Source organism: Lepidochelys olivacea (genome assembly GCF_965140295.1).
Source record: "Lepidochelys olivacea isolate rLepOli2 genome assembly, chromosome: 8".
NCBI lineage: Eukaryota > Metazoa > Chordata > Testudines > Cheloniidae > Lepidochelys > Lepidochelys olivacea.
The window spans coordinates 70468027-70493387 of record NC_140418.1 but is presented as its reverse complement, the minus strand read 5'-3'; the positions used below and the strand labels follow the sequence as shown (position 1 = coordinate 70493387).

At 43.2% G+C, this 25361-nt stretch overlaps 1 protein-coding gene across 3 annotated transcripts in view; it reads right to left on the bottom strand.

Annotated features, from left to right (window-relative positions):
- CDC14A (cell division cycle 14A) overlaps positions 1–24195 on the bottom strand; it is a 115191-nt gene extending 90996 nt beyond the window's left edge. The window contains exons 1-3 of one of the 3 annotated variants that reach the window (XM_084637158.1): positions 23965–24195; positions 22171–22261; positions 4733–4808 (exon numbers count right to left, since the gene is read on the bottom strand). In XM_084637158.1, the coding sequence (XP_084493284.1) occupies positions 4733–4774 (42 nt within the window). In that variant the 5' untranslated portion in view covers positions 4775–4808; positions 22171–22261; positions 23965–24195. Of the gene's footprint in view, positions 1–4732; positions 4809–22170; positions 22262–22832; positions 23331–23964 lie in introns of those variants that run through there. The other 2 variants (XM_084637156.1, XM_084637157.1) reach the window with 2 other exon arrangements.
- Between the last annotated feature and the right edge of the window lie 1166 nt (positions 24196–25361).

Sequence of the window (25361 nt, the reverse complement as noted above, 5' to 3'; positions counted from 1 at the left end):
ACACACTTACTTAGTCTTATTTCACACACTAATCTCAAAACCTACTCTCTAACAAGGAAATCTGGATTTTACTTTTAGACCGTGTTTTGACAGGTAAAAAAAGGGTGCGTTTTTCAATTGTTAGCTCAACTGAATTTAATAAAGAAAATCATTTATTCATATCTGAATATTGGTGACACCACAGCAGACTTTTTCAGAAGCGCTCTCATTCCATTGCCAGCTCTGAGCCCTTAGCACCTAAACTCCCAGTGATCTGCCGCACGTACTTTCTATTAAATTCCTTGCTGAGTGTCCCCTGCTACAATGACCCACCACCACTCCTTCCATGACGACTTTCTCAGGGTTACTTCCATCTCTATACCTGATGTGACCAAAGTATGTAGGCTTGTGCCTGTTGATTTCCGACAGCAGATTCTACGTCTGTCCAATAATATTTCTAACAAGTATGTGTCTTCTTTTCCATCCAGGAGATATGCAACAGTCTTTGCCAGCACCATATCTGAAAGGCTTCATTTTTCTCTTCTCAGTAGCATTAATTTCCTATGATTCAAATCCATAAGACACTATGGAAAAAATTATGCTTTCACTAGTCAAACCTTCATACATTAAGATGCCATGGTTTTTCCAAATGTCCATAAGAGAGGCCATGGCTGACCAAGCCATTCCTAGTCTTCAGATTTCTTCAGAACCGCCTCCTTGGTTGGATATGTATGATCCTAGATGACTGGATTCTATCTACTGCCTCTCAAACCTGAGCACTAATCTTGATTCCTGTTTGTATCTTATTTTATTAATCGTGTAAATGTGCATGCACTTAGTTTTTACTCATTCAGGAAGGGTTCATATCCCTCACTGTTTTAACAGACTCCACAATTTAATTGTATTATATCAGTGGTTGTAGCAAAGAGTACTTTGTCAGTGTGTCTAAAGTAGGTTAAGAAGTGTCCATTAATGAAAATCCAAATTGCATCCACTTTGGCAAAACGTTCCAGGGCTTGTCTCACAATAAATTCTGTGTACATGTTGAAAAGGTTTGGGAAAAGTATATACAAAAAAGGCATGTATGTGTGTGTGGCACCCTGCCCAGTAAAAAAAAACCACTTGCTGTCACCTGCTGCTATTCACACTGTAATCTGTCAACGTTAGACTTGCAATGAGTTCAGTGAAATGCTTTGGAATCTCCATGTCTGCAGTATCCTCCAAAGGTGATCATGTCAGATAGTACTGAATGTTTCAGAGTAGTCAATGAAATACACAATCAGTGGGTGATTATATTCCCCCCCTGCATTTTTCAATGATGTGACAGATGTGTGTGGTCTGATAACTTTTGCCTTGACCCACTCTGAGCTTAACACAATTGAAAAACCCCATTAAGATGTAGGTTAACACATCTGAAGGCTAAAAATGCAGCCAGCTAACATGGCTTCAGATGTATTAGCCTGTGTCTTGATCATGCTTTCAGTGTGCTATGCTAACTCAATTGAGTTAACATGATTTAAAACACACACACATTTTTTGCCAATTAAAAGGGAAGATTTAAAGGGAGCTCCACTAAATAATACTTATTTTATTTATGTAAATTCTCAGAGCCCAGGATTGCCTCCCCAATTCCTCTAAGATTTAAGGTATTTTGAGGACCATTATACTAGACTGCTTTCTCCTTCCTAGAATTACTGTCATGAATAGTTAGACAAGATGAGGGAAATAGATATAAACAAGTTTAAAATGGTGTTAATGTCTGAATTCCAAAAGAGGGAGAATTTAATACAGAGTACATTTAACATATAATAAAAAGTGGATTATTTTAAAACAAAAAAACCCCCACGTACAAACATACCACAAGCAGACGACTTGGAGTCCACATACTGTAAACAAAAGGAACAGTTTAAAAAAAAAAGTCACTAGTCAGTACCTACAGGAATTTCTAGCCATAGAAAAAGTAACTTCAAGTTCAGTTTTTTCCTAAGACAAATCATATAACCCTTATGTAAACTAACTACAGCATCTTTAAAGAACATTTTTCACCAACCAACCAAATGCCCAGACCTTAACAGTTCAAACATGTAACATTCCCCAGTAAGGTCCTCACTTTCAGTCTCTACTACTGCAAAATTTTCCCCTCTGACTTCCACACTACCCTCTTCAGCATGTATAAAATGCTGTAGTTAAAAATCTCCCTGGCCTATCATTTTAACCATGCTCCCCGCATATGAATCTCTCCACTGGCTTCCCCCTCTGCCACTATATCAAATTCAAGCTTCCTGTCTCAGTCGTCAATGCCTTACATAAATGCTCCATCCCTATTTATCTGCTATTGTCTTGCTTTGAATCAGCCCTCCACTTCTAGGATGACAGATCCAGCCACCTATTTATCAACTGCTTAATTCCATACTGCCTTCTGTCATGAAACGTCCTTCCTGATTTTTAATTAAAATACCCGCACCCACTCCACATTTAAGTCCATTCCTAAGACACACTTCTGTTGTGTTGCATATGGAAAAGACTCACTGACTTCTACCAACAAGAGAATTAATGCTTCAACTTTATTTTGCCAGTACCTGACCCAGGGCCATCTTGGGCACCCAGCTAATAATTGTATCCCTTCCCTTTAATCGGTTTGTTTCTGACTGAGTACTCTACAAGACAAGGCCTGGGCCTTGTTTTTGTTTGGAAAATTCCTAGCACAACAGGTGCACTAACAAAAAATAATATGCAAATATTTGACATTTGATTAACAATATTGGCACAGGAAATCCAGATTATGCATTCCAACATTTAACTCCGACCCACAGGACATAATTCAAAACCCTAAAACTAATGATTGTTTCATACACATATTATAAATATGGTTTGTGGTAGGACTGGTTGGATTTTCCCAACAGGTTTTCAATCAGAAAATGCTGATTCATTCAAACCAAAATTGTTCCTGAAAACCCCAGGCTTCCAGAGTTTGTCGCTCCAGGGCAGCCCTGCCATGCAGACTGCCTTTGTATTGGGAACCCAAGGGTTTCCAGGGTCATGGCTCCACAGGAAGGAGCCCAGAAACCCTGAGCACCCTGGCTAGAGCTAGCGTTCTCAGGCTTCTTGACGTGGTGCTGAGAAGTCCTGGGTTGGGCTTCCAGGGCCCATGGCATGGGCTCTGAGGAAAAAAGTGGTATGCAGTGGTGTAGTTACAGACTGTATCAAGATGTACATGCACAAGGAGGGGCCAAATTTAGGTTGCATAGTTAGGCAACTGTTCAGCTAATGATACAAAGTAATCTAACTCCACACATTTACTTAGGTGGTAGTAATGTATTTCGTTTTGCAGTAATATGTTCTATAATTCCATTAGCTTTAAATCACTTTTTAACTATATTACATAGTCAGTGAAGAATTTGAAGTGAACAGTACAAATTTATTAAAAACTTTATAAAAATTAATTTGAGAATATTTCTGTACTTTGAAAAATGTTTTCTTGAAGTTAAAATTAGAACTGGTCAAAACTTGGAAAGTTCCAGTAGATGGGAAATCTTCCCATTTCAAAGATTGCTGTGAACTTAAATTGTGTAAAATTTTACTTTTGGAAGCACTGACACATGGCATTTCCAAAACAAAACATGGGCCCTAGGATCCAGCAGCTGCTGACTGAAATGGACATATTCTTGTCAGTTTCACATTGTCCATCTCTGAAAAACAGCAGTGAAAATTGACAGCAAGGTCTGTACCAGAGCCTGTTTTTGTCAGAAGATTCCTAACAAAGTTTATTTAAGATATTTACTTTTCTTATAAGGCAACCGAATTTGTTAGGATTTACACCAGGTGCAGAAAGCAACCTTTGTTTTCCTTGGGCATCTGGGGACAGGGCTGGACTGAAGGCTACATGACTGTATTATTATTGTTCTTAGAGGAGGTCAATACATTTTATATGCATTTTTGAAAGTCATTTGCTGCGTTTTAATTCTGAATTGTGTATTTTATGTACTGCCTAGGATTCGGAACAGGCATTTTACAATTTAAATAAAAGTCGTCATGGCATCCAAAGAAAACAGATACCTCACATAAGACCTATGGACCTAAGTCAAAGTCAAGGACCAAATTTAGAAAGCCCTAATGGACGGGCAGAGAAGAGAATAGGTACACAGATGCGTGGCTAGGAACAGCAACTGGGCCACCACATCAGAAAAAAGTGTTTTTGTATATGAATTTAACTGAATGTATCTGTATTACTGTTACATTAATAAAGATATCTGGTTTTAAAGAAACTATCTAAAGAAGTCCTAACTCTTCCATTGCAAAAAATATTCATTTTAACATGCATTTTCATCCTTTGTCACACACTCTTACCATGCTATCATGATCTTTCAGTCTTCTAATACTGTTCATGCGAACATACCTATAGATTACCGGCAGGTATGCTGGCAATGAACTCAAAGATATCAACACAACTCAAAAGGATTCTGGCTTTTATTCCTTTGTTTACTATTACATTAACTTCCTTTGGCTTATATTTTACCTTGAAGAGAAAGGTGTACATGTCCTTTGTGGTTCAATTGCTGAACAAAAAGGCTCAATTTTTAGTTCCTCATTGGGAGTACACATATGGCAAGACAGCACAACTTCTGTGTCCAAAGCTCAAGGTTAACCATGTAAATGACACTTGCACAACAATGCTGTGCACTGCAATTTGTTAAAAACAACAGAGTTTGAATACTTGGTACAGAAATCTAAATAGAAAGGATTAAAATTTTACCTTTAACTTCTTATTTAGTTTGCAGCAGTATCTGTATAACATCGCCAAGTTTAAAGGTCCAAAATCTGCATAGAAACTGTGGAGTGGGGAAAGATGAAAAAAATACATTTAGAGAAGAACTAAACTATTTCAATGAACATCTGCTTCCCGCTCCTGCAAGCAAGTTAGTAATTTTTCTGTGCTCCATTTCAGATGCAATACAATCATGGCAGAAAAGTTTTCAGTGCTGTTGTAGCCATGTCGGTCCCAGGGAATTAGAGAACAAGGTGTGTGAAGCAATATTGGGCCCACTTCTGTTGGTGAGAAGTTTTCGAGTTTACACAGAGCAAAAGAAGAGCTCTGTGTAAGCTTTAAAGCTTGTCTCTTTCACCAACAGAAGTTGCTCCCATAAAAAATATTACCTCACCCATTTTGTCTCTTCAGTATATATTGTCAGGTTTCAGAGTAACAGCCGTGTTAGTCTGTATTCGCAAAAAGAAAAGGAGTACTTGTGGCACCTTAGAGACTAACCAATTTATTAGAGCATAAGCTTTCGTGAGCTACAGCTCACTTCCTCAGATGCGTATCGTGGAAACTGCAGCAGGCTTTATATATACACAGAGAATATGAAACAATACCTATTCCCACCCCACTGTCCTGCTGGTAATAGCTTATCTAAAGTGATCATCAGGTGGGCCATTTCCAGCACAAATCCAGGTTTTCTCACCCTCCACCCCCCACACAAATTCACTCTCCTGCTGGTGATAGCCCATCCAAAGTGACAACTCTTTACACAATGTGCATGACAATCAAGTTGGGCTATTTCCTGCACAAATCCAGGTTTTCTCACATCCCCCCCACCCCCATACACACACAAACTCACTCTCCTGCTGGTAATAGCTCATCCAAACTGACCACTCAAGAGTGGTCAGTTTGGATGAGCTATTACCAGCAGGAGAGTGAGTTTGTGTGTGTATGGGGGTGGGGGGGATGTGAGAAAACCTGGATTTGTGCAGGAAATAGCCCAACTTGATTGTCATGCACATTGTGTAAAGAGTTGTCACTTTGGATGGGCTATCACCAGCAGGAGAGTGAATTTGTGTGGGGGGTGGAGGGTGAGAAAACCTGGATTTGTGCTGGAAATGGCCCACCTGATGATCACTTTAGATAAGCTATTACCAGCAGGACAGTGGGGTGGGAATAGGTATTGTTTCATATTCTCTGTGTATATATAAAGCCTGCTGCAGTTTCCACGATACGCATCTGAGGAAGTGAGCTGTAGCTCACGAAAGCTTATGCTCTAATAAATTGGTTAGTCTCTAAGGTGCCACAAGTACTCCTTTTCTTTTAGTATATATTGTGTAATTAAAAACATGTTATCCATTATTGGGGGCCTCTATATTTCAGTTGCCTAATACTTTCTATTATAAAATATTCTCACAACTTTGTTTTGAGAAGTCCCAAGACCTCCATTGTTTGCAGCACACAAGCTCTCAGAGAAACCCTCTTTGTCTCATAAAATTATGTTCAGTTTTTACTGAGACATGCACTGTTGAAAACAGCCACTTCCCTTCCCTCACCTTCATTCCTCAGGAAATTATGGCAGCTTGTCAAAACAACAGAATACGAACAAACATTATAAGACTGGGCTCATGCTGCCACCTAAGGAGCAACTGCTGCTGACACCACATCGGGAACTGCCAAAATAACTGTGCAGGGTCACAGAAGAGCCAGGAAAGACACTTCCTGACTACCCTCCCAGACGCAAAACATGACACAAAAGGCCCTCCCTCATTCTGGCTGCACACCACAGGAAACAGGAGCTCTCCCCACTCCTGAGCTGGGAAGAAAGAAGACATATCCAGGCCAGATGAGCCTCTCTTCCACCACCTCCCAGACCCAGCACATGGCCCGAGCAACCCATTCCAACCTCCCTCAGGGAAAACATCCTTCCCACTATCAGCTAATGTAGTTAGTCCTGTCTTCAAGTGGCACTCACTGTTCTGCAGTGCTGAAGATTAAGGATGTAAACACCACTCATGGTGGGAGGTTGTAGCAGTTAAGTGTAATTTCTCTTTTAGCTTAAAACAAATGAAAACAACCACACACCCTAGAAAATTATATTCATGAAAACCCTATGCTACCTTACAGGAACGTTATTTAAGTTGCAAAGTCACGTACTTGAAAGTTAGGAAGTGTCAAATTTACAGTTGCCTGGGCAACCTTAATTTTGGCCCCCTTGCTTATCAATGTGCTGATGGAAGCTCTATGAAAAAAAATAGTAGGTGATAATGTAATTAAAGACTGCATCAGGCACATGCAAAGGGTGCGGTGTTAAGGTTTCGCTGCCAATCCCAAACATGGCATTTCCTAAAACTTGAGTGCGTCATTTTGCTTGCAAAATAATGTTCTTATAACACCTTTCTTTAATGTACCATAATTACACACAAAAAACTAGGTTAAAAAGGACCTTAAGGCTGTAAAGTCAAGCACTCAAAATTTAGAAAGTGTCAAAATTAAAGCATTTTCATGCCTCCCTGTGTGTGTATGTATAATGATACAGTCTAAATACATGAATTAGATTGAGTTAGAAAGCATAGTCTTCCATAGTCTTTTAAATTGACCTGTTAACTCAGGGGTGGGCACACTTTTTGGCCAGAAGGCCACATCAGGGTTGCAAAACTGCATGGAGGGCCAGCTAGGGAAGGCTGCGCCTCCCCAAACAGCCTGGTCTCCGCCCCCTCCCACTTCCCACCCCCCGTCAGAACCCCCGACCCATCCAACCCCCTCAGCTCCTTGTCATCTGACCGCCCCTTCCTGGGATCCCCGCCCCTAACTGCCCCCCACCCACACCCCGGAACTCTACTCCCTATCCAACCCCACCCACTTCGCCGTCCCCTGATTGCCCCAACCCCCTATCCACACCCCTGCCCGGCTCCCCAGGACTCCCACATCTATCCAACTCCCCCCCGCTCCCTGTCCCAACCACCCCCCCAAACCTCTGCCCCCCCCCGGGATCTCCTGCCCCTTATCCAGCCCCCAGTCCCCTTACCATGCCACTCAGAGCGGCACGGCTGGCAGCTGAGCCAGCCGTGCCGCCCAGACCACTGCCCACGCAGCTGCATGGCTGTGGGGGAGGGGCCAGGGGCTAGCCTCCCAAGCTCGGAGCTCAAGGGCCGGACAGGACAGTCCCACGGGCCATGTAGTTTGCCCACCTCTGTGTTAACTTACGTGCAAACTACAAACTGCCTTGTTTTCACTAGGATTTTACTATGAGTTAACTTTCTACAGTTAACAACCATACCTTTTCCTATTGAAGGAAAGGTAAAAAAGAATGAAAGTTTTGCTCCTTTTAAAACAAAACCCTCCACACACCTTCAAGAATTTAGGAGACTGAAAACGAGATTACAATGGAAGCCACTATGAAACTTTTAAAGAGGTCACTGCTCCTAGTCTATTATTGGGTCTGCTCTACCACCCAGCTCAGCTACTGCTCTCTCTATCCAGGACAGCCTACACCTCTTCTCTAGAAGGGGGAGAAACGTGCCATTCTATCAATTAATCATTTCAACATATTCCTCTACTGACAACATTCTGAGAGAGGGAGGGAGAACAGAAAGAAGAGATAGGTTTAAAGTTGACTTTCCCACAGGGAGGTAGGGGGAAGGAAAAGAAGAAGGGAGAAGAGTCTAATACAGTGACACTAAGTTGTTATATATGTTGCCCTCCTTTTTAAAAACTGGTATAAAACTGGGGGTATAAAAGGGTGACTGGTCATCTTTTTTGCAAAGGTTCTTTTGAGACTTTTTGTTGCTTCATTTGACATTTTTGCTTCTTTTGTTTAAAAAGTTCCCCCTTACTAACGTATGGAAATTTCCTTATTCCTAACCAGAAAAGGGATGGGAGAGGTGTCTCAGGGACAGGGAAAGAAACTCTCCCCAACCCCGTCCTCCCTCCCGCCAAAAACTCAACAACCCAGGGTGACGTTGCACCCCATAATGCTTTATATAAATATGCTTATAAGTGTAAATACGACTTAACTGGAATAGGTCTTATACTAGATATGCCAATGAACATATCTTTGCAAAGGTTACATTCTACTGAATGTATTCACCCTATTTGTATGCATGTATCATTTTTATATCTGAAGTTATGAGCATTGGCTCTATGCTTGTATTTAAAGGGTTTGCTGTAGGAAGCACCTAAGGCAGATTTGATCAACATAGTGTGAAGGGTTTCAGGGGTTATTCAAGTAAATGGAAGTACTTGGCTAACAATGGACCTTGATAGACACCAATCCACATCTGAGCTTTCCTGGGAACATTCGGGCTAACGTGTGGGCAATGGCTCTGCCTGTAGAGAACTGAGCCATGCATGGACATGTGACTTTCACAGGTGATTCCAAAACTCCATCTTGTAGCTGTGATTCTATACCGGGGGAGAGAGGGGTTTCCAGCCACAAGACAGACTATATAAGCCCCTGGAAATCCCTCCATTTTGTCTTCAGCTGGCTCAAGACATAGCCTCTCCACCCCAAAAGAGATGCCTGAAAGAAACTGGAACAAAGGACAGTAACTACAGGGATGAGAGTGATTGTTGGACCCAGACTAGGAGGAAGTCTAGTCTGTAAAAGAAGCGTATTGGAACATCTCTGAGGGTAAGATTTATCTGCATTTAGTTTCTTACTGCATTAGGCTTAGATTTGCATGTTTTATTTTATTTTGCTTGGTAATTCACGTTGTTCTGTTTGTTATTACTTGGAACCACTTAAATCCTACTTTTTACATTTAATAAAATCACATTTTACTTAGTAACCCAGAGTAATTAATTAATTCCTGGGGAAGCAAACAGCTGTGCATCTCTCTCTATCAGTGTTATAGATGGCGAACAATTTATGAGTTTACCCTGTATAAGCTTTATACAGAGTAAAATGGATTAATTTGGGGTTTGGATCTCATTGGGAACTGGGTATCTGGGTGTTGGGAGACAGGAGCACTTCTTAAGCTGTTTTCAGTTAAGCCTGCAGCTTTTGGGAGACGTGGTTCAGACCTGAGTCTGTTTGTAGCACGCTAGTGTGTCTGGCACAACCAGGCAAGGTTCTGAAGTCTTAAGATGCTAGGGAAAATGGGCTCAGAAGCAGCCCCAGCACATCAGGTGGCAGTTCCCAAAAGGGGGTTTCTGTGACTCAACCCATCACACCCAGGATATTCTTTAGTGAAGTTTATGACAAACAAGTGCTTAGGGACTTCATGCTTTAGGACAATGACTCCCAAACTGTGATCTACATACTATTTGCTGGTGGCCCCTAGAAAACTGACCAATCAGCATTAGCTCTCCTCATTTCCAGCCACTTCTACAGGTGTCATTTTCTCATTACAAACTGGACCTAGGTGACCTAAAAACATCTGGAAGCAAAGGAGTTTCCTACCTGCCTCTGATGCTTAAAAGCAAGAAAGAAAACAGAAGTTACTCACTACAAGAGCCAACCACTCACCAAGAGAGATGGGGGCAGGGTGTGTGTGTGTGTTGTGGGGAGGGGTGAACCAGGCATTAGAAAAACATACGTAGAGAGAAAAAGAGGAACAGGATGCAAGGGGAAGAACAAAAAAAGTGGCCAGTGTCATCAACATACTTATATTAGAGCAGTTAATACATTAAGTAATTGCCTATTACTTTTTCATAGTTGTGTTATGAAAACAGGGATTTTCGATCACACAGAAATTTTTAATCTTCAGTAACAAAGAAAAAAGTTGACTGAATGTCAGAAAATGTCTACTTGGAAATGTCATCATGGTTCCTCATGAAAGCTGTAGCATAGGTGCCTAATATGTCCATTCTCTTTGACAGACTAACCTCCCATGATGTACCATAGCCTACATCTCTCATGATGCAGCACCTCCTCTCATCAAGAAGGCAGATTATGTCCACATTACCACTTATGTTGGCAAAACTTGTCAGTCACTCAGGGGTGTGAATATTGTACACCTCCCCCGGAGTGACATAGTTACACTGACATAGATGATAGCGTGCACAGCACTATGTCGACAGGCGAGCTCTCTCCTGCTTGCACAGAACAGCTACACGAGAGATCTTACAGCTGCACTGTTGTAGGTTCTCTAGTGAAGACATAGCCACAGTCCAGCTGGGAAGCCTGGCCCACTGAGGAGATCAGTGACTTGAGGCAACTGAGCTAGAATGCCCAAGCAGCAGTGGTGGCATATCCAAATATGGATATTTTGAGTTTGGGGCATTCAGTTCTTCTAAGAAAAATTTTGTTTGGTCAAAAGCCCAATTTTCCAACTGAAAAAGAAAAAAAATCAGTTGAAAGTATATGACCACGCTTGCTTTGCTATGTAAGTATTCCGTACTTTCTACAGTGATGTTACATTATAAATGCAGGAGACTAAGAGAAGGGTCATATTATTAATAAAATTTGGAGAACCCCTGACCTAGGGGAAATGGTAATGAGATTAAGAGCCTAAATCACTGGTTTGAATCTGTCTTAGGTTGGCAGTGACAAAATATTATCTGGTAGCCTTTGTGAAATGAACTAATGGTCTCCAAATCAAGAGACCATCAACAAAAACTTCACCCCTATTTATGGCAGCTGCCTCAGCAGGCAGGCCAAAAGGTTAAAGCTTAGAGAATTTGTTCTTTGACTTCTTGACATGGTCCTCCCAAGTCAGAACTGAGGCACATTTTAAAATCAATGGGAGCAGGGGTGTTTTCACATGCTGTAGTTATGTGGTATTTTAACAGAAGACTTGAGTCTTTAGTGCTATGAATCTGGCACTCCTGAACTCTAAAATAATTTTCTACAAATTTAAAAATAGAAAAATCAAATTATAATGTATTGAACAAGCACTTTCTAAAATCAGTGGATACTTTGGGATGTCACTTTTATTCCTTGGAAGTCCTCAGTTCAGCCTGGATACAGACACATTAACCTTCAGAAAGACACCCATAAACTTTGTTTAACAATCTGGTACCTAACAATCCTGCTCTGAGAGAAGAACGGACTAGTTATTTATGTGAATATTAGTATGTAAAATTGTTGTGCCCTGCCATTCAGCTTCCCAAGTTCTCATGAATCCAATGACAATAATTGTAGCTCATCTGAAGGAAGGAGGGCACAATTTTATTCTTGTTTGGCAGACAAGTCTAAGCATCTTCTCTACATGATATGCTGATAGCAGTGCAGTGGATGCGGAATTATTATTACCATGTCAGACTTGTGGTGACTGAATCCAAGCATGTTTCACACAAGCCCAGACACCTGTGACCAAGATTTCAAGATGTCCAAAAACAAAGAGTATGTCCCAGGACAAATCCTAACACTGCTGTGATGTTCAAGAGGAGCTGAAGCTATTGGATCTCCTGAATTCTTGATTCAATGTTGTGCCATAGCTCATTACTAGTCCAGAGCAATTCAGCTCTTCATTGTTCTCCATGATTGTAGTGCATATCCTCTGAGGTAACTACTACCTTTCATGAAAGGCAATGTTATTGTTGATTAGTGGGAATACCCAAGTTAAGCCACCAAGCAGCAAATCCTTTGTGTCAGCAATTCTGATGTCCAGATATGTAAACTCAAGCAAAAATCACAGAGATTAGTCAGAAAGTAGAAATGCTTTAGAGAATTAGCAGGGTTTTTATTCTCCTTTCCACTGAAAGCTTCCTCCTGTCCACCTATCAGAGTGGTTCAAAGCCAAGGTGTCCTGGTCTCAGTTCACCACTTCTTCCACCTCCAATTTGCTAAAAAAACCATGACTCTTCCTTCCATATAAGAATCTGGCCACAGTGACCCCTGTGCTCTCTGTCTCCATGCTGAATTACTGTAGGTCACTATACTTAGGAGCGAATGGGAATGCAACTCAGGGACTCCAGCCTACATAAATAGAACAGGCTACAAACAAGCCCATCACTCTGTGCTTCACTCCCTCAGCAAGTTTCCACTCCTCTTCAGGACTTCAGTCCTGATCTTCAAAACCATCAATGAATCATGACCCAGCTGCATCAATGACTGAACTTCCATTAATGAACTATCAATAGAGAAGCAGTCCTGAGAAAAGGTGCCTCAGAACCCAGGACAAAGCTTATGAGCAGGATATAAAGTTCTCAGTCAAGAAGGTTTAGTTACAGAACAAGGGTTTTGTTTTTGTTTTTAGAGTAACAGCCGTGTTAGTCTGTATTCGCAAAAAGAAAAGGAGTACTTGTGGCACCTTAGAGACTAATAATGCGTCCGATGAAGTGAGCTGTAGCTCACGAAAGCTCATGGTCAAATAAATTGGTTAGTCTCTAAGGTGCCACAAGTACTCCTTTTGTTTTTGTTTTTTAAATAAGAGTACGATCATTTTCAAAGCATGCTGGAAGCCCCTTCTCTTTGGGGAAAAAACCACCTTGAGGAATTCGAAGTTCCTCAGTAAGTTTGTCTAAGCAGGGAGGCAGTATGGTGTACAGCGGTGAAAGCTGGAGCCTGAGAATCAGAAGGCAAGTTCTATTTTTGATTGGTACTAACTTGCAGTGCAGTTTTTGGTGATTTGTTTATCCTTTAGTGAGAGAAACAGATATGCACAGATGCCCCTTTGAGATATTGAGGAGAGGCACAGTACAAGTGCAGAAAACTGTTAATAAGGTCAAAGTTCAGCACAAATGTTTTGAGGGGAGGGTTTTGTTTTGTTTCCCACCACTTCCCAAGAAGGGGGGGGGGGGGAAGTGTACTGACACTAATCTTTCTCCTCCACCCCAGTAGAAATCTGGCTAGGAGCTAAAAATTAGAAGTATGATTTAGAACAGCTACCTAGAACTTCCACATACAATCTGAGGTTCCCCTTTATGAGCTAATTCTGCACCGTCAATGTTTGGCAGTTCATTTTTATAAGTGAGGGGGGAATGGTACACTTCAATTTTTAAAAGTGGTGTATGATTACTGCATGTGTTGGTTGGACCAGTATTTGAAGAAACTAGTTTTGCCACAAAGTATTCTCATACACATGATTTATGGTCTCTTGCTTGTACTCCATGTTAGCCTTCTAAAATGGCTTTTCTTGTATTCTATTGCCTGACAAGATTGGTCAACTGATGTTCAATTTATCATCACATGCTGTTGAAATGAACAAAGAACTCACTGTTTTGTGTGTGAAGTGGTAGCTCGTGTGTGGTGTAACAAGGGTAGTCTAAATGTTCGTTATTGGTCCTACAGCCACTGAATCAGGGAGCATTCAGGGCTTTCTGCACAGCTACAATTACTGGGTTACTACAGTTAAGTAAAGAGACTTAACTTTGTGAAGTACGTGAAAATTTATCATTGCTCTGTCAGGAAAAAGAAACTGCTTCTTTGAACGTATGAAGGCAGTGAAGAAGACATTTCATACCAATACAGCTCTAGACAGAACCAATTAACTTTATTACACAGTAAGCATTCGAGATACTGACTTTACTACTTCCTAACCTCAAAAACAAGGGATATATATTCTCTGAATTAAGCTTGCTTGGTCCACAGCAATATATCACAGTTTGAGTAAGTTAACCTAGATCCTCTTGCTGATATGAAGTATATGCCGTACAAAATGTTCCACTGTCACATATAATTACTTCTGCGGCTGTTCACAGAGTGTCTCTGGCGGCATAGTATCTGATGTCTTGATAATAGAATTACTAACCAGAATAAATGGTTGACTAAAGGCTCTATAATTTAGGAAGACAGTGAAGGATCCTTAGGCTTCAATACTGCAGTACTGGAATAAAATTTTTTGATAAAAAGTACCCAAAATTGAAACATGTCCAGCAAGCTCTCTAGTTTGTTGATATAATAAGTGAAAGCCTACTGTATGTTAATCAGTCAAGTGTAGGATGCCCAACCCAGATCTGTTTGCTGAAAAACAAAGAACAAGAACCACTATTCTTCTTGAAAAAAAGAAAAGGAGTACTTGTGGCACCTTAGAGACTAACCAATTTATTTGAGCATAAGCTTTCGTGAGCTACAGTTCACTTCATCATCACTTCAGTATGCATCCGATGAAGTGAGCTGTAGCTCACGAAAGCTTATGCTCAAATAAATTGGTTAGTCTCTAAGGTGCCACAAGTACTCCTTTTCTTTTTGCGATTACAGACTAACACGGCTGCTACTCTGAAACATATTCTTCTTGAAGAAAACTATTTACCAGGGCCTGACTCATTAACTATTAGGTTTATCCAAGACAGGCCATGTCTGTGTGCCAAATGATCATCTGCGAGCTGGGTCACTTCTCATCAGCTCTACATCCCTGAAGGCATCAAAAATGGCATACCTTTTACCGATGAAAGCATGTACCTCTTGAAGAGAGACCCCAGTCATCTTAAGACCAGAAAGTTTCACTTATAACCTTCACTAGATCAGAACCAATTTTACCTAATGTAGTCACAGCCTGATAACTGCATTCAGCTTTTTCCCTTTAATTTGATGATATACAAGGTTGGCAAGAGAAAGGAAGTGGTTTTAATACAAGCTCTCAATTATCATGCCATGGTGTAAAAACAACACATAACATATTTAACCAGAACAGTCATCATTACAGTAGTGAAATTCAAGATAGCTACCATTTGAGATGGGATTAAATAGCTTTTAAAAGTATTTCATTTGATAAAATATTGAGACATTTGATTTGAAAGTTTGAGCAAGAGTACTGAATACGCAATTCTGACTCAGTTTCATTCCCAACTTTAATTTTCATCATAATTCAGTCATGCTTTGTATATACTATGGACTATACAAAATAATTACAGTATATAAGAGTTGTTATCTTTAATGATAGACATGACCAGTACTCAAGACCAAACACCTCAAAAGCCACAACGATGGGGCCTCAAAATTCCTATCTATAAATGGAATGTTTAACAGCAAATCATTTTTACAGACTTTTCAAGGGTACTTTTTGAAGAACGAAGAGCTGTAGTAGGGGGACAGACCTTAAATACTGGGAGTGATCAGAGGATGTAATCCTGATAACTATTAAGCTGACAATCTTCTGCCTGAGTGTCTGGAGTAACTAGTTAGGAAATATACACACTGCCTCAATGAATGCACAGTGATGGGCTTCAGAGAAAGAGTTCAGAGTTTCTACAACCCTGCTGAACACACCTTATGAGTTTTGGGTTCTTATAGTGTTATCACCATAAAAAGCAGTCTGTAATTTCTTCTGTATACATTCGTAATTTCATCAGTTGCATGATTACTCACATATCCCACAGTAGTTTGGAAAATTCTTTTTATACCAATAAAGTCCCATAAACAGTTGGGTACTGGATCAATACCTCAAAGATCCTCTCCCCGTTTGCAATAACAGCTTGAGCGCCTCAGTTGATTTCAAATGCTAACAATTTTAAATAAAAAGGGCCTGTGTAGCAAGGTGTTCTGAATGATGCACACAATTTTTACTCCTGGTGGAATTTTGCACTATTGCGCACGTGCAGAATTCACATGCAGTGCAGAATTCCCCTCCTCCACAGAAAATACTGTGCAGTTGCTCCTTTCACCCACCAGGGGCTGCTGTGGTACCAGAACAGAGAGCAGCCGCTCCCAGGCAGGAGCTGCACCAGCTGTGGATAGAGAAGAGAAAGAATCCGACTTCCTCACAGTGCTCTGCCCCTGGGTCCAGGCCAGGAGGCACAGGATATGGGGGAAAACAGACAGCAGGGGGCACATGAGGCTCCTGGGGGGGGGGGGTGTCACAGACTAGGGTTCAGAGGGGCTAGCATGGGAGGACAGCTTGGGGCAGGAGCTGAATAGGAGTGGGGGCAGGGATACATGGGAAAAGGGACACATGTGCCTGACTGAACGAGAGGGATTTGGGTCAGCCAGAGTCTGCGTGGTGGAGGATTCCTAACAATCCTGCCCCACCCAAAAAAAACCAACCCGTTCCATACTTCTCCCACCCACACAATCCTTCACCTTCACACCCAGGCTCCTTCCCAGCAATTACTTCCCTCTCCCCCAGGCCTTTGCACTGCCTCTGAGGGGTGCAGGAAATATATTTCTGTATTGTCGTTTAAATGAATTAGTACTTGGAGTTCTATATTAATATACCTAGCAATGAATCTATTTGTCAAAAAAGCATTTCCTGGATCTTTTTTGTTGTCTGTGTTGTTACAGACATAGTTGCTGACAAGTATTTTAAAATAAATTACCAACATAATTTAAACTGGTGTGATTACATTGTTATTTGACCCAAAAAATGCAGTTACAAAATTATTTTAAATTACAGTAAGACCTAGAGGTCCCAACTGAGATTGGCGTGTCACTGTGCTAGGCACTGTACAAACATGTAGTAAGACAGTTATTGTAAGCTGTCTGTGGCAATCTAAACAGACAGAAGCAGCATTATTAGAAGACAGATGGTCTAGCTGATATGACACCCAACCGGCAATCAGGAGACTTGTATTCTATTCCCAGTTTTGCTACAACCTGCTACCTTCAGAGAAATACATGAATAAAACATGTGGAGTGTACTGTTGCTAGGCCACCGTACGCTTCCCTGCAGACGACCCAAGTTTCATAGGGGAAAACGTACTTTTGAAGCCATCCATATCCGGTATACAGTATAAAATTTGTGTGGGGGTAACAAATGTCAAGGCAAAATCTGGCATTAGCCAATTGAAGGGAGGTATATATTGCTGCACAAGGTTACTTAAAATCTGTATGCTGGCTGCTAATTGCCACCTAGTTTATAAATATCTACAGTTAACCCCTTCCCCTGGAAAAAAAGTTGTTGGTTTTTGTTTTTTTAATTGTCATGCTGTGCTCAAAGAAACTAAAATAACTATTTTTTCATTAATCTATGAAACAACATTTCTGGGCTCTTCCTAGTGACTCAAAGATCAATTAACAAGTGTACTGCTAAAGCTATGTTAAAACGGTCAATGGATGTTGGTGGACAAGGAAATACACATCACTATTCCTGTAAAGTCATTTAAAACATTATAAAGTTCTGCTATTTGGCCAGATAGATTACAGAGGTATTCTCAAAAATCAAACACTGAACAGGACTTATTCTATAATTAGCCCATCATAGGAGTTATTCAGGCTGAGTTAGCAGAAGGCTATCATAATAGGACCAAATCTGATGGAGAGTTTGAGTATTGCTTTAGAATTTTAGTTCGGGGGGAAGGGAGGAGAGACACTCAAAGCACTGCATACAAAATGTCTTTAGACACATGCCCTAAAATATAAGGGCAATTTTACAACCCTTCCGCAAAAGGTAGGCTGATTACCAGGACATTTCAGGCATGTAACCACTGATATGAATGAAGGGATGCACTATTTGGACTTTAAAGTTTTTCCAATTGGTTTTTTCACCCCCTCTTGAATTTCTGTATATGTTTTCTGGATACTGTATACTGGAAGCAAGGTGTCCCTCCAGTGAGGAAGTAAAATACAGATAAATCTTCCTGACCATAACAATAATGAGTGAAGTTTTGATTTCAATTATTTTTACGTAGCAAGTTCAAAATCTGTATATACTGAAGCTTTACAGTTTTTTTCCTTTAGAAGAGTGTTTAGAATTTAAAAATGTCCAATCAAAGTCATCTTGCATATAAAGGAAGTCAATTTATATTTTTAAATGGTGGATCAAATTCTGCTGGCCTTAATACAAAAATCACAGTAGTTAACATCTTGTCACCAGCCCAGACATTTAGATATGAAGCACCTAACCTGGGGAATCTCAATTGTGGGGTGCAAACTGGGAAGAGAGGCAGGTGGTCTGAGGTAGCTAAGCCCCAAGAAATAAAAAGTGCCATAAGGGAAATAAACCCAGAACTTTGAATTACATCCAAAAATTAAACTGGAAGCTAATGAAGATCATGAAACACAGGTATTGTGCTAGCTCAAGAAATGCTACCAAGGTCTAGTCTATGCTTGAAAAGGTTTGTTGGTATAACTATAGAAGAAATCTAGCAGTCTTAAGGCCTCATACCAGCAAAAGAACGCTTTTTCCAGTATAGTTTACAAGGGTTCAGTGTGTGAAATACACTATACCAGCAAAAACACTTTTATGCCAATATAACTTCATCAACCTTTAGGTCTTTTGCTGGGGGGGAAAAAAGTCACACTTAACCAAGATTGCTATATGAGCGAAAGTTTTTAACATAGACCTCGCCTAAATAATCTGGACATGCATTGTGTACGAGGTGAAATTTCCAAGTGGTTTGCTGGTTTCCTCAAGCAGACCATATTGCAGTGATTGAATATGGATAAAGACAACCGTAGCAAGGTCCATTTCCACAAGATGTCACAGGTTTTTCACGACATAAGTACAGCCTAAAGTGCTTTAGCTGCTACTTTAGTAAAGTAGTGTTACCCTTAGATACTCAGCTAATTTTAGTAAAGTATCTCCAAATTGCAAACCCTTCTAACAAGAGGGCAAATCTCTTCAGAAGGGACACCGACCTCACTATTGCTGCCAGATGTTCCCCCACCCTAAAAACATTATCTCCATCTTGCCAGGTTTTCTCAGCCACTTTGCCCTCATCCAGATACATACTGTCCCATCCAAATGCAATAAAAAGAAAACAGAGCTTGATGTTATCTGTGTATAATTAATACTGAAGCCCAAAACAGTATTTGCCTGGTCATAAACTGCACACACATCACAATTATCTTGTGATCAGCAATATCAAAGATACCTGACAGAAATTAGAATTAGCATGACCACTTGATCCAGATCAATAACCATAAGGAGAATGTATAATGAGACCCATACAATTTCTGCATCATATCTAGGCTTAAACCAAGATTGAAGAAAAATCTGGAGACTGAGTACTGAACAAGCAGTTAATTCAAGCCCCAGAGAGCACAATAATTAGCAAGATTTTGTCAAGAGCAGACTTCTTGAATCACAGCCTAACAGTTTTTTGTTTAAGATAAGATAAGATAGCACCAGTAACAGACCCAGAACCCTGCTGCATAATTTAGTCAGCCATAGGCATGAATCTTAGGCCTGGGTCTACACTATAATCATACATTGGTATAATTATGTTGCTCAGGGGTGTGAAAAATCCCCCCGGAGTGATGCCGTTATACTGACCTAACTCCGGTGTAAACCATCCTGTGTCAATGGGAGGGCTTCTCCTGTCAACATAGCTACTGCCTCTCACAGAGGTGGATTAACTACACTGATGGGAAAAGCTCTCCCCTTGGTGTAGCAGCATCTTCACTGAAGTACTACAGTGGTGCAGCTGCACCAATGCAGCTGTGTTGCTCTAGCGTTTTAAGTGTAGACATGCACTAAGTCTCACAGTATGAAGTTCTTCAAGAATCCTCAGAGCCTCAACAAGGTTAAACCTGCCTGAATATGAAATTTTTCATCATGTTTGTCCCTCCTGACACACAATCACACCCACAAAAGCAACTAATCTGCAAACAGGTAAAAAAGCAGCAAGAATTATTTTTACCCGAGCAGAAAATACAGATTCACCAGATTGTCAGGAACCCAAAACAGTTTCAGGGAGGGTGATATACCAAATGCAAACAAAAATACTTCATCAGAGCCATAACAGATAAACAACTCTCTCTCACTTCCCCCAACAGAGCAATTTATACATCTTTATACGGCTGCACTGTATTAAGTGAACCTTTGCATGTAAAAAGGATAAAACCAAATTCTTTAGGGTCAGACAGTTAAATATTGCTAAATATATTTATGTACTGAATACCCCAAATAACCAGATTACGAGTGAATGGGCACATGAAGTTTAAACTTTTTCTCCTCAAGTTTCAGGTCCCTATTCTTCATGCCTCTCCCATTGGCCCCAGTATCAGGATGCCACATTTGTGTATACTGCCACAACTCTGGATGCCCATTCTATAATAACTAAGCTACAAACAGAGCATACCCATTCAAGATATAATCTGGTTCTCTTGAGTTTTTAATAGTATTTTGTATCCTACAGTCTGAGGCATAGCCTCACTTTGTTGCATGAAGTATAATTCTTTTTACTTTGAGTTCAGATCATACAAATAAAATAGGTAACATGATAACAGAGCCACCGTGTTTTAATAATGTTATTGAGATGGGCCACAGCCAACTTAAGAAAACACACACATCTAAAAGTGCTTTTACTTCCAACATTTATGAATAGCTTTCTTTAATCTCTATTTTTCAGCTTATTTTGTGCAGCGGACACCACTTTGTGTACAGTCAATTTCACTGCTGACCCTGAATTGTCAGTTTCCCTTGCAGGTGTTGGTCTTTCATCCCACAGGAAAGAAAAACCAACATCCTTATTTATTAAACCTACAAAACTATCAGTGAAAGATACCCCTTATTTTTTTTCCAAATCTGACTAGATTTCAAGCTGTGTGTGTCCATTTAAGAGCCCACCTAAAACTTCACTATCTTTAAATTATAAAAGAAAAAAGAAAAAAAATCCAAAGTATAATCACTTTGTACTTTTCTGCATATAGAAAATACAAGGAGTTAATTATTAACAAAACAGAAAAGCCACTGTTATTTCACCTGACTTTCCCCTACACAGACTTCTATGTAAGACTTTATCCAATAAGATTTAATTACTCTTGAGAGCCTCACTTTATAAATAAATCCTAAGCAGCATGTCCATCCACCCACCCCTGGGTCAACTACAAGTTAAGTAATTGCACTGCAGTCTTTCAGAGTAACAGCCGTGTTAGTCTGTATTCGCAAAAAGAAAAGGAGTACTTGTGGCACCTTAGAGACTAACCAATTTATTTGAGCATGAGCTTCCGTGAGCCACAGCTCACTTCATCGGATGCATACCGTGGAAACTGCAGCAGACTTTATATACACATAGAGATCATAAAACAATACCTCCTCCCACCCCACTGTCCTGCTGGTAATAGCTTATCTAAAGTGATCATCAAGTTGGGCCATTTCCAGCACAAATCCTGGTTTTCTCACCCTCCACCCCCCCCCACACACAAACTCGCTCTCCTGCTGGTAATAGCCCATCCAAAGTGACAACTCTCTACACAATGTGCATGATAATCAAGGTGGGCCATTTCCTGCACAAATCCAGGTTCTCTCACCCCCCTCCAAAAACACACACACACAAACTCACTATCCTGCTGGTAATAGCTCATCCAAAGTGACCACTCTCCCTACAATGTGCATGATAATCAAGGTGGGCCATTTCCAGCACAAATCCAGGTTTTCTCACCTCCCCCACCCCCATACACACACAAACTCACTCTCCTGCTGGTAATAGCTCATCCAAAGTGACCACTCTCCCTACAATGTGCATGGTAATCAAGGTGGACCATGTCCAACACAAATCCACAGCACTGCAGTCTTGTTATTCTTTAAGGGGAGGAAGCGATGTCCTTCACCATGTTTGGTTCTTTACTACACTCCATTCATTACAGAGGACTGAAATGCATTAATTAACAAGAGAGTTAAGCAGTTAACAAGAGCCTTGCAGGACAATGGAAACTAAAAGACACTTACTTTTCATAGACCAGCTCCTCATCAGTACAGAAATAGTGGGTATTTACCGTGCTTTTGGGTTTATTCCGTAAAGTAGCAAAATATAATCGATCTGAAACAAAGTTGAAGGCAACTGACGAAGGATATACAGATGTCGCGGTTCGCTTTCTCTACCTCCCACAACCCGCCCCTACTATTCCCCCCGGCCAGCAGGGGCAGCTCCAGGCTAGGGGGTAACAGAGCAATCTCCACCCACCCTCTAATCCTCGGCCTCCGAGCGGGCGGGGCATCGCTACATTTCTCCTGCGTAGAAGGGAGAAGAGAAAGTCGGGCTGCCTGCGCTTAGGCGCACGCTGCTGTCCCCCCAGGAGAGGGCTGGGCGGGACGGGCTCGCTACAGGGACAGCCATGGGAGCGGCTTTTACCCAGCGCAGAGCCCGTGGCAACAGGTGCCGGCTGGTTCCTCACCCGAACGGAGACGGGAGGAACCGGCTTAAACACGACCAGCCCCAGCCCAGGGGAGCTGGGTCCGTGAGCGACGGGGACAGCGATAGGACGGCGAGGACCACAGAACTACAGGGATAAGAAGGAGAAGGCAGGAGCCACAATCCCCCGGGGCCAAGGCAGCCAGGCAGAGTCCCGGGGCCAGGGCAGCCGGACGCCTTGTGTCCCTCAGGCTCTCACCTTTCAGGAACTCGGAAGCTCCCACCAGCAACTCAGAGGCGGACGGAGCCGGCTCCATCTTAAAGAGAGCGCGGAGCGGCGAGGCGCGGGGCAGCTCTGAACTCATGGGACCCTGGGGCGGCTCCGGCGGGACCTGCGCGGGCTCAGCAGACAGGGAGCCCCCGGGACATATCGAGAGGAGCCGCCTGCCTGCGGCCGCGCTGCCCAAAGTATCGTCGTCCCCACAGCCCGCATGGGAGTGAGAACGGGGATGGGGGAAGCTGCCAGCTCCAGCACAGAGCGGGCGGGCGGGCGCCGAAGGGGACTTCGGATCTTCCCCGCCCTCCGGCAAGGCAACACCCCCGCCGCTTAAAGGGGCAGCGCCTGGTTACCAGGCGCCGAGCAGCGCGCTAGCAACCCCGTTACCAAGGCTTTGTTACACCGGACTTAGCGCCGTGGGGAGGGAGCAGAGACCAGTGTCCCTCGCCGCCTCCGCTCCTCCCTCAGAGCCCGCCCCCCCTGCACCCAGGGCTGCTCCGCCCGCTGCCTTGCAGCTTGCAAGGGGATCCTCTTCTCAGCCCCTTCGGAGACTCCTTACACCCGCCTCCCCCTCCCCGCCCCTTCGGAGACTCCTTACACACACACACACCCCGTCCTCCTCCCCCAGCCAGCACCTCCCCCGCCCCGCCCCTTCGGAGACTCCTTACACACGCCTCCCCCGCCCCGCCCCTTCGGAGACTCCTTACACACACACACACCCCGTCCTCCTCCCCCAGCCAGCACCTCCCCCGCCCCGCCCCTTCGGAGACTCCTTACACACGCCTCCCCCGCCCCGCCCCTTCGGAGACTCCTTACACACACACACACCCCGTCCTCCTCCCCCAGCCAGCACCTCCCCCTCCCCGCCCCTTCGGAGGCTCCTTACACCCGCCTCCCCCTCCCCACCCCTTCGGAGACTCCTTACACACACACCCCGTCCTCCTCCCCCAGCCAGCACCTCCCCCTCCCCGCCCCTTCGGAGGCTCCTTACACCCGCCTCCCCCTCCCCGCCCCTTCGGAGACTCCTTACACACACACACACACACACACACACACCCCGTCCTCCTCCCCCAGCCAGCACCTCCCCCTCCCCGCCCCTTCGGAAACTCCTTACGCCCAGCTAGCTGCGCTCCGTCCTCCTCAGGCCCCCGGTAGCCCCCCTTGCAGGGTGATGCCGGAGAGCCCCCACGCTCTGCCCTAGCATCATAGAGAGCAGACGGCCTGGGAAGCTGCCGGGGCTCTAGCGCTGCGGGGTGGAAGTGCCTTGGTTTCACACGGTGAGGACCTTGCCTCTGAGCGCGTTCCTCCACTGAGTCGGGCGGGCGGGGCCTGGGTCTCCTCAGCGCCATCTACTGGACGGAGCCTTCAGCCTGATGGACGACGCGATCCACCAATTAAGAGCGCCCTCCCGCGTTCGTAGTCAGCGGCGGGGCGGGGTTGTGAGGCCGCTCCCTCCAGAACACGCCCCTCCCTTGCGAGGTTGAACGGGCTGGGTTCAGCCCGCGGCGGGGCAGCGAAAGGCGGTGCTGGGAAATAAGGGTGAAAACTTCCCGGGCACGTTTGAAGTCTCCAGGTAGACGCGCCACGGCCCAGCCCGGCCTCCCGAATACACGCGCCCGCCGCACATTGCCCCTTCTCCGGTGTAAGCTCTTCCCAGGTGCCCCTGAAATCCCCCCATTGAATTCGTTTCCCCACAGTCCTGTCTGTGAGGGAGAATGCGGGGGCGGGGCGCTCTCCACAGGCAGGGTTACCCTCGCCTCGCTGCCTGGGGGTACGGGCCGAGGGCGGCTCCTTGTCCCGGTCCTGCTGTGGGCTTTATTCCCTCCTATGGAAGTAACTACTGGGCAGTGGTTACAGCCCCTTACCTTTGCCGGAGGTATAATGGGAACTGGTGTAGTGCTGAACGCCGACAGATAACTGGCTAGAAAACTTGGGAAGCTAGAGTCAGTCTGAGCAGAACTAGGCCTCACATCTTCATTACACCTGAACTACTGTCCAGTATTATAGAGCTAGCTTCCTCACACTGCAGCATAAAACAAATTCCCCGTGCATTGGGCTGAGCCTCAGGCACTCTGAGCCCATTCTTTTGGGGCCTCTAAGAAGTTATCTGGTGATGTAATATTTACTGGAGGTTGCTACTGTTAAGACTGTGGAAATAGCTGGACTATGGGGAAAGCATTCATAATTTGTTTATACCTGGTAACCGTGAGAGACTGACCCTTAGTCAATTCAGAAAAGATGTTTCTTCATAAGTAGGTCAGTGGAGGTGAAATAGAGTTGGATACCCTTATTTTGCTCTGTCTGGCAGAAGCAGTAGTAGCCGATGCTCAAAATAAGGGGAAGGGGGACTCTAGATAAGTCTTCCCCCACACAGAATGATCCTAGTTTCAAATATAGCTGTACCTTACCACCCTCCTCCCCCACAATTCACAGACTGATTCTATTCCCTTGCCAGCCCAAATATGGGTAGTTCAGATTACCTAGTCTCTCTCAGGCACACCACTATGTCTG